Here is a 15,965-nt window from a genome sequence, read left to right on the forward strand (position 1 = left end):
CTAAGTTTATGTGGGTCAAGCACCAAAAATCCTGGATCCCAACAGTAGCGTGTGAGTTGCACCTTAAAGAGAAGAAGCCCTAGTAGATTGTTACAATAGGAACTGCAAAATTAAGAAAAGAAAAAATTAAAAGCCAAGACATGTACATGTTTCTAGTTAAGATGCGCCCACACAGGAAGAGCACATTGTGCACAGGATCTGGAGAGGAAGGAGAGAAACTACTTTCAGCTGGAGAGGGAGAGGATCCACACCTTTTTAGGGATCGCAGAAAGACAACTGGAGGAGGCCAATGCTGCAACAGATCTTACTTTTTTATTGCATTGGACTGCAGCATACTTCTCTTAGTCTCTGTTGACATGAAGTATTTGATGAATTGAAATAATCTCAGAAATATACTACGATTAGTATCTAAGTTATATTTTCTTGAACCTGCGTGCTGTATTTCTGCTTGACTCTTTTGCTGTTGCTGTGCAGTTTGTTAATCTCAAGTATCAGTTCTGTACATTTACTAACTCTGTAAGTAATCGTGTAGCTGTAAGCATGTTCACAAGTTAAGAAGGGTCCCAAAATGTTGAAAAGTCTGTATTTAAATGTTCAGAAATACTATATGTACTTAGCAATGTGCTGATGTAGACCTGAGGTACCGTCATGTATGCTTTAGGTAGTTGTCAAACATGCTGGTGGTGAAAACTCTCTCATCTCTCTCTCTCTCATGTTTGTTGTGGTGATCATGGTAACAGAGAGGGTGGCTGAGAGTGTATAGGAAGAGTGCAAAGATTACTTCAAGCTCTATTCCTTCCAGGAAGTTTATTTTGTTTGACAAGTCAAAATGAAAAGAAAAACACATTTACACATTTGCATAGGAAATAAAACATAACTATACACATCTCTGCAGTTTGTATTTCTATCAATATGACCACAGTAGTTGTAAACCCTTTTTTTAAAATAGTGTCCAATATTTTAATTGAAATTAATTAGATCTTAAATGCTTGAGTCTAAATGTAGCTATAGTGTTTTTTAGTGATATGAACCTCATTTTGCAGTGAAACTTATTAGAAGGAGAGAGACGTTTTATCCATCAACTCTGAGGGAAAATAATCAAGTCCTGCTGTGCACAGGAATATGCAGCATGTATCCAGTAGATGGACTGTTCTTATATTTTCTGTGAGTAAGAGGGCATGGGGAGTGGGTCTGTGTGTGTACACTCTGGTGAGCTGGAAGGGAAAACCTACAGTATACAGTATCACTCTGGGCAAGCTGAGTTATTATCCCTCTGTCTCCACCCTTATTTTTCAGTCTCACCAATCCCTGCCAATCAAGCAGCAGGGTTTCCCAAAAAACAACAGTGAATTTTAATACTGGGCATTTCCCACCTCACTCAGTTTTAAGATGAGCTATGGCCTACTTAGACAGATATCTGAGATATCGGAATGGTATGCAGACATAGTTTGTTCTGTGAGTTCAGACATGAAGTAGACAAAGCAGACGGGAGCTATATCACTTGGCGTGCAGAACATGATTAATGAAAACCAGCCTCTGAAGTTCAACAAGTGCCAGATCTGCTTCATCTGTTCCATTTAGTCAGTCGGTTACAATGAACCAAATTGTAACAGTCTCCCACAGGCAGTGATGACCACATTGCTCAGTCAGCTGGGAATAAACAGCCAAGCTCACAATGACTCGTTCCTTTTGACTCATAGCACCAGTCTAAACTGCACTGCTGAGGTCTAAGATGGCTTAGAGAAGAACTTTCACCAAAAATCTCTTTAGATAATCTGCAGCATACCAACCAAACAGAAAAGCATGTGAAAAGTACATTAAACATTGTGTTTTTAATCACAAATGTTACCCTTAAAGTCACGAAATAATTTTCTACTCTGTAGAGTATCACATTCTTTGGTTGTTTCAGCACTTCATTGAAACATTGAAACATCCCACATATGTTGATGTCAATATTCAAATCCAAAAGCAGCATTTATTTTTATTCTGTGCATCATTTTACACACATTCCACTGTGGCTCAGCCAGGCACATTAGATATATGTAAACTTTGCCATCTACACATTTTAAATAAAGTTCTGAGAGTCCAAACAAAGTTCAGCTGTGTTGAACATTTGTATTGACAGAACCTAGAGAGGGCCTGTGTAGAAAAAGTGCCGCATAAGATGCCAGTTTGTAAGCAAACTGTGGGCAAGAGGCAAACAGCCCTGCACAGTTAACTGAAACCAGCACAGTGTGTAAAGGCAGAGGCCTCTCTCCATCCACAGGAACTGGCCAGTAAAAGTAAGAGAGCGTTTGGCCTCCTGGGGCTGATTGCCAGCTGCCCCACTCCTCCTCCACCCCACCTTCCAAAATGCAGCTCAGCCTTGTGCTATCCATGTCCACTGCAGCAGTGTCCGCTGTATGCTCCTGGCTCCCTGGGGCCTGGGGCTCCAATCACAGATGCAGGCTGCCCCTCAACAGCTCTCACCTCCCCTGCCTGTGTGCTCACTTTCTGGCTGCTTCCTACTCTCCGCCTGCAAGTGTGCCTCGCAATTGTAAAGGCTGGCTCTTGTACTCCAAGGGGCCCAGCTAATGCTCCACCCCTCTCACTCTTCAGGATTCAGGCTGCAGCGATGTTTGAACTCTTGTCCGTACTCATGGATCCATTTGTTTGCCACTGTAACACAAAGACAGTTGTTCAAATATGCTAGAGTCTACAGCCATACCAACAGCTATGTGACACTGTGCATGGGAACAGCTAAATGCTAATAATAAAAGTTACTGAAGGTTTAATACTGTTTACCATTTTCACCATCTCAGTTTAGCATGTTAACATGCTTTAATTTGATAATTAGATCAAAACACATAGTTAAGTTACAGTTGATGAGAATATCATTAGTTTTGCAGGCGATTGGTCAAAACTTTATTGAACAAATTTAGATTCTGACCTTATGATGTCGCTAGATGAAAAGTGGGAATGTCATAAAAGTTATTACAATTAAATCTGAGCAAGGCATAATGTGCCACATTTGATAACAATCTGTCCAACAGTTGTTGAGACGTTTCACTCTAAATGTCAACTTCATAGTGAGGATCATCAGTCAGTAGAAAACATCGTCTGATAACAATAAATATTATGGTTAAATAGTATAGTTAAATATTTCATTAAATAAGTGAAATCTTTGACTTGCTGTTGGTACTAGAGGAAAAGTCAAGGGAAATCATTAAGACTCATTGTTGGGGCACCATAAAAATCTGTACCAAATGTCATGGCAATCCATGCAATAATGGTTGAGATATTTCACTAAAAACAGCTGTGTCAACTTCATGTTAGCAGTAGTAGAGGGAATATCAGATGGTCACCCACGTCAGCACGATATACACTCTGAACACATTGAATGTCTGTAAAAAATTTCATGGAAATTCATCCAATAGCTGAGATATTTCAGTCTGGACCAAAGACATGGGCTAATCGACAGACAGACCAACATTGCCAGCAATGCCATTGTTTGTAAAAACAATACAAATAAAATTATTCTTGCTAAGGCTTCTTTTACACCTTTGAATAATCAGCTTGAGAAACATATATCTATGCTACAGCCTTAATATCTAATTTCCGAATCAGTTTAATGAAACAAATAAAGGGAGGAAATGCTTCTGTGGCTTATTTGTGATGATTAATATGCTTCTGTTAGTTTAACTGGGTCCCTGACACACATTTCAGCTGCCAATACGCAGCAGATGTTTAGCTTCCAAGATGAGCACTCAGTGTCTGAAATGCACTCTGTGACATCTCTAAATGCATAATGCAGCACAGATGTGCCCTAGCTCTCGTAGATGGACTCCTGTATAATAAGAATGCCGAACACTGGATAACTGCTATCAGAGACTGACCATGATGATGAGGCAAAAACTTGTGACACTAATTCATGTGATTTGTTATATTTATATATTAACATCACATTTTGGCTATTTTTGGAAACATTTTCACATTATATGCTGAATTGACTCCATTTACTTACCCCATTTGTCCCCAATAAGCACAGGGCATCCAGCATGCAGGGTGTCTACATCCCCTTCACCATTTCTATGGAGATTCCACCAGAAGATGGCAGCTCTCTGTGATTGAAAAAAAAAAGTTATTTGGTCTCAACTTTTCAATTAAAGCTGCATTCTAACTAAACCTATGTGACAAATATTAGGAAATAGGAAGCAGAGCCAAGAACAACCACTCCTAGAGTTACATTATTTTATTGGTCATCCTAAGTTTATGAAGTTCAGTTATTTTCTCGTTAGACAGCCAGGAAATGAGATCTCAGTCAAACGAAATGTGAAAGGTCAAATGACAGGGATGGCTGCTACTGTAAACTTCCACAGCAGCTCATTCATCAATCCAAAATAGCTTCAACCTCCACTGAGGCTTGACCATACAATAGCAGTATTGTAGTAAGAAATCTCATGGCTGTGGTTGCTATGATCTGACCTTTTAGCATTTTGACAGCTGCACCAGAGAATGCGGGTGAAGCGCAGAGTGAGGTGAAAATGCTCTAGCTTCAGGCAATGATGACATGCAGACATAAAGAGGCTGCTTTTAGTTCATCTGAGACATCCGCAGAGCCTTTACCTCCACGACAGGAACACTGAAGTTGGCGTAGATGAAGGCTGTGGACCCACCTGCCTCGACAGAGCTGAGCTGTGGAAAAAGGCAATCCTTCAGAGTTGTGTCATGTGTTTATGAAATGCCACTCTGTCTGTTTACAGATGCTCATAAACCCCATTCTCTTTATAACCACTTTCACTTTCACAATTTTGATAATAATAAAAACAGATGCTTTTAAGGACAGGAATACTTGAGTAAACTGTATAATGGAGGTTGGAAATATCTGATTTAAGTTTATTGCATGACAGAATATCTATAAAAGCTAAGTCTGTCTGGAGCAAGGCCTGACCTCTTTGTTTTTTAATTAGACTTTAGGACAGCCAACAGGAATCTGCCCAAGAAGCTCTGGCAGCTATCTGTACCATACAAGGTCATAAGTGGGTTAGATGAATACTTCACTTACATAAATCATGAAGGTTGCCACTCGATTCCCAGTTTTCAGCTTGAACACAGGACTCGAAGATGACTGGTTACATGAAAATGCAGACAGTTATTAAAAGTTTATATCAGCTCATTATAAATGTCGTAAAATAAACTGTAATCAAGTATTAGAATCCATAAAACAAGTCTGTAACTTACAGTAGCGTGGTCAAAGTGAGGTTCATAATGGCCACCAATCCCATAATTCACCACTTGGAGGTACTCGCCATATGGATGCTTTACATCCAGACCTGTGACCATGGAGATCCTCTGGTCCAGCTTCCCAACAATGGAGTGAGCTGAGGCCTTCAGCCATGCACTAGAAATAAGACACATTGTTAAACATATCCATCAAGACCTGTTGATCTTTTAGGCATTTTTACTTTCTTCTTTTGATTTAGATTGAATATAAGATTTCTTTATCGTATGGAAAGATACTTGGTAGGAAATGTACTGCTCTTATAAATGTGTTTTAATTGACTCTGCAGAAAGACATATGATTCAAATGACTGATAACAAACAAAATGTCATTAACAGGGTGTTAACAGAGTACACTTGAATACCTCTTGCTGATGCGAAAGTCTGCTGTTGCTTGTTTCTCTCCAGCTGCCACAACAGATCTTCTCAACTAATGAGCAAATAGAGAAAAGGGCATTTCATGTTTGTGTTACAGCAGCCAAGCTTTGATGTCCAGCTGCAAGCCCTGACAAAATCTAACAGCATAAACACTTGACCCAGTGGTATTTTTCAAAATGCAAAACTGAGAGCAGATAAGAACAAAATCAAGAATGCAATTTAAAAATGGGCAAAAGCACAGTTTCCAAAGTATTCATGATCTCATCTTGCATGCCTAGTCTTGAGTAGGTGACGTAAGAGTTAGTGAACCAAAGATAACTCTTGACATAATATCAATATTAAGAATGCAAAATATGCATAAAAGTATTCACTGACTTCATTAACAGTCAGGCATGTCAAAGTGTACCTCGAAATCTGAGTATGGAAAGCAGTCTGTGTAACACCAGATGTTTTGGACTACCCTTGTTAAAAATTGAGCCTCTGTGATTTATTTAGACTGCGGACTCGTCACACTGTGTTCTGCTCATTTAATCCATGATTTTTCAGTCTGCATTGTGTACAAAAACTGGTAGAATGCTCTAATGCAGAAATCTGATAATTTTCTGATGATGCCAATAGAGACACAAACCATTTCAAAGGAGGGGAAAATACTATAAAACTTAGTCCACTTGTCATTTCACCTATCAGTTCATCACCAAGAAAACCTTTACTCTGCTAAAAACAACAGATATGTGTTCTTGCTGGATCCCACGCTATTCTAATAAGGCTATGGGATCCAGAAAGAACTAAGTGTAAACCGTGCTCTTGGTAACGAATGCTGCTCACTGCTCCAAACTAATGACGTACTGTGGGCCTGTTTTCAATCAACCCACAAGCTGACATAATGATGAAATAAATACAAGGGTTTCCATCTGAGCAAAAGGATAGAAAACTCATTGAACAATGCCAAAACCTCACAGAAACTATAAGGCACCAATTGAGCTAGGCCGCCAAATATTCCCTAAAGGAACTGAGTCAGCGTATTGTAAGAAGCTCTGAGGACAACGCAATGTAGCTTTTAAATGAGCAGAATATTGATAGTTTCTGTCAGATAGATAATAAAGCAATATGAGAGTTTTCAAGTAGAGCCCAGCAGGATCATGTGTACAGTTTGAGGCTCTCAGTCATGTTTTCACAGTGATGTATCCTTCATTCCTTAAAGCCTTGCTAAATGTTTGGAAGCAGACCAACGCTTCCTCAATATGGTCTTTCCAGGATCTTTCCAGCAGAAAAGGTACATGGATGACTTGGACTCCAGCAGCCAGAGAGCCCAACAGCAAGACTGGATAACTAAGTAATGATTCATATTTATAGAAGATGTTTTTCGTGAACACCCTTCCTCTTGATTAAATAAAAATAAATTCAATCTGGAGTCATGCTCTTGTAGCAAAATGCTGTCTCTGGACTCAAAGATCATTTTTGTTTTCAGTGCACTTGCTAGAACAAGAAACACTAAATGACCCAGATGAAAGCTTTGTTCACAATTTCTCAAACAATTAAATGCTGCACTGCACAATGACAACAACAACATCTCATTAGGAAAACTTGTTTTTTCTGCAGTGAAAGAAAAAGCTTTACACTGCTCTGTTGATGGATGCTTTCTGTCCAGGAGCGACTTTGGAGACAGTGTCACTGATGAGATTGTGAGTACTGGTCTTATCTCAATCAGGCAAAATGAGTTGCAGTTCCTATAAATGCACAGCTCTTGCCAGCATTTGCATACAAACTGAGAGCCATCTTGAAGGCAGTCTATAATCGATGGGGTAGTTTATAAAGGCCATTGTAAATATGCCTATTAAAGACTGCATTACAAGGGAAAAGTCAATTTTAAAGTCAGTCATGGGCTATCAATATGATCATAGTTTTAACCTCTTATGGAAAACTGACAGCTGGGGAGATATCTAGGAGGCTAAAAGGAAAATAGAAATGTGTGGGAAAACATCCACAGTAATAGAGCAGTGGAAACATTAACAGAGGCTAGTTTCCCCAATATATTTATATCATTTTATTAATACAAATGTATAAAGCCACACTGTGTAACTTATTTGAGGTACAAGATGTTCATCATGTCAACAACAAAATGTTACAGTCCAACTATTTGTTGACTTCAACAAACTGCAACAGACTCTTATAAACTCTTTTGTTTTGGGAGTCCCATGTGGGAAAAAATAGCACAGCCTCTGGAAAATCTTATTGGATATACTAAAAAAAAAAAGAAGCTTGGTGTTGATCGAAAAAAATGTGGCTTTTTTCAGAATTCCTCAAAAGCTGACATATTAGAAACAAATGTTTTGGGAGTTTTTTTAACCACAAGTAATGAGAAAAATGTAGACTGCTGGCACTTACTCCTTGGTGTGCGACTCTCTTGATGTCTTCAGCCTCTGTGTTAGTGATGAAGTTGTGGTACAGGACCACATAAGGCTGCAGGCTCAGCACTTCCCGTCTTACTGGCTGCAGTAGCAGCCCAGGACTGCCATGGGTAAAATAGTCGCAGAATAGTCTGGGGTTTTTAAAATGCATTGGCTGTTAGGAGAAACATAAATTTGAAGTTCATTAATGAGGTCAAAACAAGAACTGTTTTTCTTTTTTATCGGCAAGCAATTTGTCCCCGAATTGTTCTCTAACCACATAAGTTTAAAGGGGACGTATCATGATTTTCAGGTCTACATTTTTACTCTGGTGCTTTAACTGGTATGTCTTTGCATGACTTACAGTTTTAAAAAACTCTTTATTTGCTCCTGTCTCTTTAAGTTCCATCTAGAAACTGTAAACTGTAAACTCATATATCTGGGGCTCACAAGAAAAAACCCAGTATGTCTTCAATTCAGACCAGCAAAAACAACCTATAGTCATGGGTGGGTAACAGCCGTAGTAATCATGAACAACCTTAGCAGTAAAGACTGCTGAACAGACCATTTGTGGGCATGTGTGAATGATTTGATGTACATTTGATGGGGAAGGTAACTTTGCAAGGCTTTTGACTTGAAGGCAGCATTTTTACATACATTCACCTCAAGTTTTGAACTTAGACTATGTTTAACATAGACATCTGATATTATAATGGTATATAAAAGAGAGAAAATCATAAAAAGCATGATATTTCCCCTTTAAAAGAAAATGCAACTTTAAATTGTTATGCAAGGCAGAGAAAAGTTCAGTCCCAGACTTCTGAATACATTCTTGGATAAAGGTTGTAACAAGAGAACTGACTGATAAACAAAATATGATTTAAATCAGGTGTTTTAAAAGTGTGAGCATGTGGGCCTCCCTTCAGACAAAGCTTAGAAAAGGGCACCTTTGAAAACTTCTGGTTTGAATGAAAGAATATACTCCTGCTCTGATCTGAAACTGTGTATGAAACATCCTTTTTCTACATTTCACTTACAGCTGGCTATACTGTATACTAACAATTCGAATAAAATATGCATTGAAATGTGAATAAACATGCATTGAAAAAGGAGCATCCTTGTTAACATTTGGTTAGTATTATACAATTAAGGTTACTTTAGTTGTCATATTGACCTGCCCTAATATTTTCATGATACTCAGCATGTGCACAGAGTGACTAATGTCGGTGAATACCTGGGAGCCTTGAGTCTGGCAGAGTCTCTCATAAGTGTCTCTGGTCCTTAAATAATTGGAAGCGGGTCTCCTCAGCCCATCACCCCTGATTGATTTGGGCGGAATTGCAACCAGCAGCTTCTCGTATTTCTCAACATTCTCCAAAACTCTTCCATTCATTGGATCTGAGGAGAAACATGTAAGTAGAATAACCATACATTATAAGGCATGTTTCTTTATTAGACACCAGCAGTGAAGAGAGTTGTTTATATGTGAAGGGACTGAAAAAATTTACCATGATGGAGTAACTCCTGAGACAGACTCAGAGCATAGGAGACGTTTCCAGTCTGAAACAACGAGAGGAATTTAGAGCAGTGCTATTCATCAAACATGTAACAAGTGTGTGTTTTTCTCTAAGTCTTTCACTGACTTTAAAGTGAGAGAAAGCCAGGTGATCCAGAGCGTCCTCTAAAGTCCCCTCATTCTCAGGGCTCCAGTCTCCTCCTGTTCCCCTGAAGAGACGCACTGACTCTTCCAGCCATTGCACTGAGTGGTAATAGTCTTCCTGCTCGTAGGCCACCTGTGTAAAGTGACACCTGGGTTACTTTTAATTACTGATATTTAGCAATTTAAATCATATTTGTCTATGACAGCCATCTCATTCATTCAGATGGCAGCTAAGTGCTGGCCGTGTTCTGGCACTAGAGGACTAAATGTGAGCCAGATTGCTGCAATGGTTGGGCGTCATCTGAATTTAGTCTGTTTTGATTCAGACTTTTCTTCGTCTTATCTAGAGATGCAACAGTTATTTTGTTTATTTATTAATCTGAAAGTTATTTTCTTGAATAAAAGAATAATAGTTTATAACAATGTAAATCTTGACAAATGCTTACAGTTTCCCAGAGCCTTAATTGACGTCTTGAGCTGGAGCCAAAAAAAATTGCTTGAGAAATTACTGAAACAATTAACTGATTATCTAAATAGTTGCAGATGAATTTTCTTTTTATCAACTAATCAGATAACTCCATGCATTTTCTCTGCAGAATGTCATTACACCTGAGATTACACCTGGACTAACAACATATTAGTCTTCTTTATATTTGAGCAGATTGGAACTTCTTCAGGAATTTGCTTCTGTGTTTACATTCTCACTCCTTCCCCAGACACATCTGACCAATGAGCAGAGAGAACATTGCTTTTAAAGATATGCTTTTCATATTTGACCTTTCTCTACAGAAGACAAAACACAGACTGTCCAATCAGAGTTATCAGAGATAACTTAAAATAGTTTTTGACACCTCAGGTTGAGAAAAAACAAACAAACAAAATTAGTTAACATCCCTAAATGAATGTTTAAACAAAAGCAGTCGTATGAGAGCATAAATCAGGAATTTCAGGGACATTTGATGTCAGCTTTCAGTACAGCACAATGTTGAAGTTTGATATCCAGTCATCTCTGTAAATTGAGTTACATGTCTGTTGATCTTTAAGAAACACCTGAGGCATTACTTTTACATTTAGAAAGTTATGAACACTGTTCTGTCTCATACTTGACACTTTCTCTAACCCTGCTTGGAATTGACCTGCAGCATTTGATTAAGTAGGTGTTGAGAAAAGGCCTGACAGCACCCACATACTGTAGAGACAGGGTGGCACTGGGCTCCTCCCATCACAGAGTATAGCCACTATCCCTCCACACAGCAAACAAACTAGAATTCCAGTGTATCATTTACACACACAAACTCAACTCACCTAATCAGACACGCTGACTTAACTTCCCTGCCATGCATTTACAGCCATTTCAAAACATTACACCCCATAATTTGTGAGCTACAGCCATAGGCTGGAGAGCCAATGAATCCTTAAAAATAGTTTAATAAGAAAACATCTGCAAATATTTTTATTGCCAAAGTGAAGCATCAGTGGTTAGAGGATGGCTACCCCCAACAATTCAAACAGCTTTCAAATTTCTCCCAAAGCAACAGACAAGCTACAAACATCTGTTGGTTTAGATGAGCAGTTTAAGAGCCATATAAAAGCATGTGCAGGCTGACAACACCCTTAAACTAAACATCTTTGTTTACGGATAGTCTCAGATAATCCAAGCCTCCAAACAAGTGAAGGCAAGCTCTGCTCTAAGCTCCAAACACTTCCTGACTTCTGCTGCGTGACATAATGTCTTTTCCATACAGGAGGATTTCTCTCCCACACAGTGCCCAAACCCTTACACATTACCACTGTACATAAACAGTGGAAATCTTTTTTTTCTTCTTTCTTTCAGTATATTTGTATAATCGCTTGTGTATTCATCTTCGAATAAAAAGGATTCCCAGGCACGTAATGGGAAGAAATCATTTTTTTCCAGTGCTGACTGTCTGGATTTCTACCACACAAGATTTGGAATTAAACTATTTTGCAGACCTTTGGAATGATATGTTAATCAGGGCTGGACATTTTCAGAGCAACATCTTCCAAAATTCTCTCCATTTCACCAACTCACATGAGCATTCATAGCTTACTTTTAAGAAGGATGACAGACTTTTTAGACTTCTTTGATATAAAAGGTAATTCATGGTGTACCTTTCCAACCCAAAAGCAGTCATCACCAGATAGGGGGACAGACACTGCAGGCATGCAGACATCAATAGGTTTTCCATTAGTGACTCTCTGGAAACGACCCATCGTAAGACTCGGAACTTGAAGAGCATACACATCCTGCAGCCTCATCAGCCCCTTAGCGGCCCCCTGGAGGTCTTCCAGTTTGGGCAGATCGGCCTCTTCCTCCTCGTAACTGGACCTGAGGGCTGGACAGCAGAAAGGCCAAAAGGTGAACGAGGGGGGGTTGGGTGGTGACAGCAGAGAAGTGGGTGGAGGGGAGGGGGTGCTTAGTTATCAGCACCAGATGTGTCTGTAAAGACGCCAACCTTGTGTGTTCTCCATGGCTTCGTTGCTGTAAACTACATTCAGCCACTCTGACTGCAGCCGCTTGATCAGGGTGAAAGCCACCAGTGGGTTTGTCATTGCAGTCGCAGGACCTTTTAAAACTTGAGCGTGCAGGTCAGACACTTTAGCATAAAAACTGTAGGGAAAAAAAGAGCCTGTGATTAACTTGCAGGAAGGAAAACCCATATCGTCATCATCATTATATTAGAGCAGATGAATAAAAGTGGATCAATTTGTGCTTTAACTTGCAAGATAAAAAGGGCCCCTCCATAAAATTAGAGGCAGTTTTATGGTGTCACAGTTACTTCCACAAATACACTGTTGATTGACCCACTAATTTGTATTTGAGTTTAAAGTATTATGAAGGTTTCTGTCTGGTGGAATGTACCATCCATAAAAACCTTCAAATTATTGTTATCCTCATGGGTTTGGACAGTATGAAAACAAATATGAAGTCAAATATGGTGATATTGTGGTTTTGGTGTAATTTTTGTGTCAGAAAAATTCCATCCAAATGAGGTTTTATTTGATTTGGATGCAGGACTCCCAGCTGTGAATCAGAAAATGTGACCACATCCTGGTAAACATGTGCTGTCATCATGATGTCTAAAAACGTGTTCCTTTATTCTGCATTGTCTATGAAAGAGCTCCAGAGTTAGCTACTGATCTGTCTTGTGTCTCTGCTGTCAGGAGATATTCCATTTTTTCTCCAACTAAAACAGAGCTGTGAATTAGTTGGGATTTTTCCTTTAATTCTCCAGTTTCTCAGAGGCACAGATCTCTGGGTTTTTTTCACTTCTTCTAAACTTCTGTGGACATTTCTGAATATTTACATTTCTGGCATGCAAATGACATTAAATGCTATCGCTTATCAAAAATCTCTAAATGCCTGTCACTCACCGTTTGATGTCCTCCAGTCTATCCAACTCGTGGTCAATGTAAGTTTTCAGGTAATTGATCAGCTTGCGTTCAACACTGATCGCCTGCTTTACGTTCAGCAGCGACGTATACATTTCACCTACAGAAACGGGGATCACAGCTGAAGCCAGAAGACCCCAGCTTAAGTAAACACATGAAATATACTTCATCTCCAGCGCAGAGAATAAAGCTGGCGCCAGAGACACAGCTATTGACTGTTTCCTCTCAGTGTGCTGAGCAGTAGTGAGGATCTACAGGGTTTGCGCCTGCTGGCTCTCCTCTCATTCAGAAACGTGCCTCTGCAGACCGCACTGGGATCTCCCTTCAGACTTGAGATCAGCTTTCTGTGCATGGGACTGACCTGCAGCCTGTATTCAAAGCACAATTACTTTCTCATGACTGCATTCACCCGACAGCTTTATTAGCTCTATAATGACAAGAATAGGCTACATTAAACTTTACTTTAAGAGTTTGGATCCAGTTTTAGTTTCTGATTAAACGAGCTGCACATTTAGTTTGTTTGGCTGCATACAAATAAATTATACCACAGTGTCATTCATATTTTCTATTGTTTCTTTTTAAATCATATGTTTATATCATGTTAAAACTTTAACTATGAATCTCATACTTGTGCATATTGGTATTTAGTTTGGAGATAAAGTGACACCTGCAGGCTGATACTCTGAACAACACGCTGCACTAATAAAGTATTGTTACTGTTACTGTTACTGTATTGTTAAAACATTTGAGCATTTTTTGTAACTACATTAGTGTAGTGGATCGAGAGAGAGAGAGAGAGAGAGAGGGAGAGAGAGGGAGAGAGAGAGAGAGAGAGAGAGAGAGAGAGCAGGCTGTACAGTGTTATTTCCATTATTATATGTGCTATTTAAACACTAGTAGATAGATAGGTGAGATACAAATATAGAGTGCTTTATTAATCCTAAAGTGAAATTACACAGTGGTACAGCAGACACTTAATATAAATCACAAAATACAAAAACAATGCGTTGAGTAAGAAAGGATAAATTATCATCACAAAATGACTTAAAAATAAAAAATAAATAATGGCATTAGTAATTTGATATGCTGAAAAATAACACAAAAAACAGCTTATTATTATTATTTTACCCCCAAACAAACAAATGAATCATTTTATAATTTAGTGTATTACACATATACACAAAAATGCCCAATAAAAGAATAATGTTAATTATGTGGTACATTAATATCTCTTCTGTATAGTTTCCCTGTCATAGAGAGAACAAATATAATAACTGGTACAAAAGTTTCACAAATAAATGACACATTTCAATCATTCAGATATTTAACCCATGAGACCTGTAGCACAGGTTTGACAAAAATCAAACATGATAAGTATATGTACATTCACATTCAATTCATACACAGTTTACATCCAAATATTACAGCGCTTATCTGCAAGTAGGGCTTGAAATACAAAGCACATCTTTTTAAAGATATATAAACCCAGTCACATAGTTTATTATAAATCTTGTGTGATCTGAACTTTGGAGACTGAATTTGACCTTTAACCACAATTGGGTAATCTTTATTGATGATACTGGGACAGATTTACGGACACTGCCTGGTTTATATTTAACAGAGGTAGATCTATGAACTGTTGATCTTATCTTCAAAAACGGTGCCAATGTGTCCATAAAAGGAAGGGGTTATGATTGCTTTCAGAGGGCAGCAGAGGGTACAAAAGTTTTATTCAATTGGTAACAAATTTTATCTTCGTTTTCTGTTTTATTTATTTCTTAAAACATTTATAAATTTTTTTATATTTTTGTAAGTCTTCAGATTGTAATGAAACTATCATTTGTTCTGTTTATGGATAAAGTAAACATTTTAAACATCACATCACATGAGATTTGTATATTTTATGTAGGAGTTTAAAAAGCAGTCGTGCAGCCTCTGACACAGGGTTTGACATTGTTTGAGCAGCAGAGGAAAGTTTTCCTAATGTAGCCCCTGAGGCTCTGATCTCGAAAACCATAGATGAGCGGGCTGAGAAAGCGTGGAATAAGGATGAAACTGAAGTAATTAAAAAAAGCTATGTCTTCTGGTCGCCAGTTGGCATGCAGCACTATGAGACTTTCCGTGATGGCGTGAGTGTAGGCCAACATGCACAGCAACAACTGAAAGCCGTGCAGCAGCACAGTGTGCATGGCCTTGCTCACAGACACTCGGTCCTGTCTCATCTTTCTGGTTTCCAGCAGGATTCTCACATAGGTGAAGAGGATGATGACAGCCACAACTGCAAAGAAGAGCACACTAACAGCAGCTTTGAATAATGTCTGGATTGGAGATGAATTAACAACAGCATTTTTGCAGAGCACAGGGGTAGAGAGGACATCCACAGCAGGGTCATGTTTCCCGATAGAGAAGTCAATGACAGGGGAGATGCAGCTAATGAGCCACAGAGACAGTATAATGATCCAGATGCGGTCTGAGCGCCAGGTAGTCGGGCACTGGAGGGGATAGAAGATGGCAACATAGCGCTCCAGTGACATGGTGGCCAGGATTAAGGGTGTGTTCTGGAAAGTGGCGGTGGATATGAAAAGCAGAGGTGCACAGTAGACAATGGCAAATTTCACCTGGCCCATGACAAAGAGGAAGAGCAGCACAGAGGACAGGAGCTGAAGAGTGTCATTTACCATCATGTAGGCAAACAAGATGTAGCGTGTGGTGTCCAGAAAGTGCCTGTGAGATGCAAAGATGTGGAGCATGACAGCTATGCAACAGAGGAAGACACAGAAGAAGGGGATAACCGCACACACCTTGATTATCACAGACAGGCTTTTGTGGGATGTTGCATTGGCTGTAAATTCAGTCAGATTCTGCAT

General features: G+C 39.1%; 2 protein-coding genes across 3 annotated transcripts; both read right to left on the reverse strand.

Annotated features, from left to right (window-relative positions):
• Positions 1–816: 816 nt before the first annotated feature.
• p4ha3 (prolyl 4-hydroxylase, alpha polypeptide III) lies at positions 817–13,352 on the reverse strand. Of its 2 annotated transcripts, XM_062419695.1 has the most exons (13): positions 13,081–13,352; positions 12,162–12,316; positions 11,818–12,041; positions 9,668–9,817; positions 9,533–9,584; positions 9,259–9,422; positions 8,023–8,199; positions 5,625–5,689; positions 5,221–5,380; positions 5,045–5,107; positions 4,606–4,674; positions 4,004–4,100; positions 817–2,658 (listed from the first exon to the last, which is right to left on the reverse strand). In XM_062419695.1, exons 1-13 carry the CDS (start codon positions 13,266–13,268, stop codon positions 2,588–2,590), a joined length of 1,635 nt encoding a protein of 544 aa, XP_062275679.1. In that variant the 5' UTR covers positions 13,269–13,352; the 3' UTR covers positions 817–2,587. The 2 variants fall into 2 exon arrangements, 1 of the variants encoding a protein (XP_062275679.1); XR_009925189.1 differs by having other exon boundaries at positions 817–4,100; positions 4,465–4,674.
• Positions 13,353–14,590: 1,238 nt separating this feature from the next.
• On the reverse strand, positions 14,591–15,965 carry or95a1 (odorant receptor, family 95, subfamily A, member 1). The gene has a single exon (XM_062419696.1). It carries the CDS (start codon positions 15,963–15,965, stop codon positions 15,012–15,014), a length of 954 nt encoding a protein of 317 aa, XP_062275680.1. The 3' UTR covers positions 14,591–15,011.

Source organism: Scomber scombrus, chromosome 5 (genome assembly GCF_963691925.1).
Source record: "Scomber scombrus chromosome 5, fScoSco1.1, whole genome shotgun sequence".
NCBI lineage: Eukaryota > Metazoa > Chordata > Actinopteri > Scombriformes > Scombridae > Scomber > Scomber scombrus.

Bases quoted from the DNA above. Each gene is read 5' to 3' on its own strand.
- or95a1 (XM_062419696.1), bottom strand. From the start codon at position 15,965: ATGCAGAATCTGACTGAATTTACAGCCAATGCAACATCCCACAAAAGC.
- p4ha3 (XM_062419695.1), bottom strand. From the start codon at position 13,268: ATGAAGTATATTTCATGTGTTTACTTAAGCTGGGGTCTTCTGGCTTCA. The intron at 12,317-13,080 runs GTGAGTGACAGG...TTTTCCCTACAG, and splicing joins AGACTGGAGGACATCAAACG to TTTTTATGCTAAAGTGTCTG. The intron at 8,200-9,258 runs GTATTCACCGAC...TTCTCCTAACAG, and splicing joins GCCAGACTCAAGGCTCCCAG to CCAATGCATTTTAAAAACCC.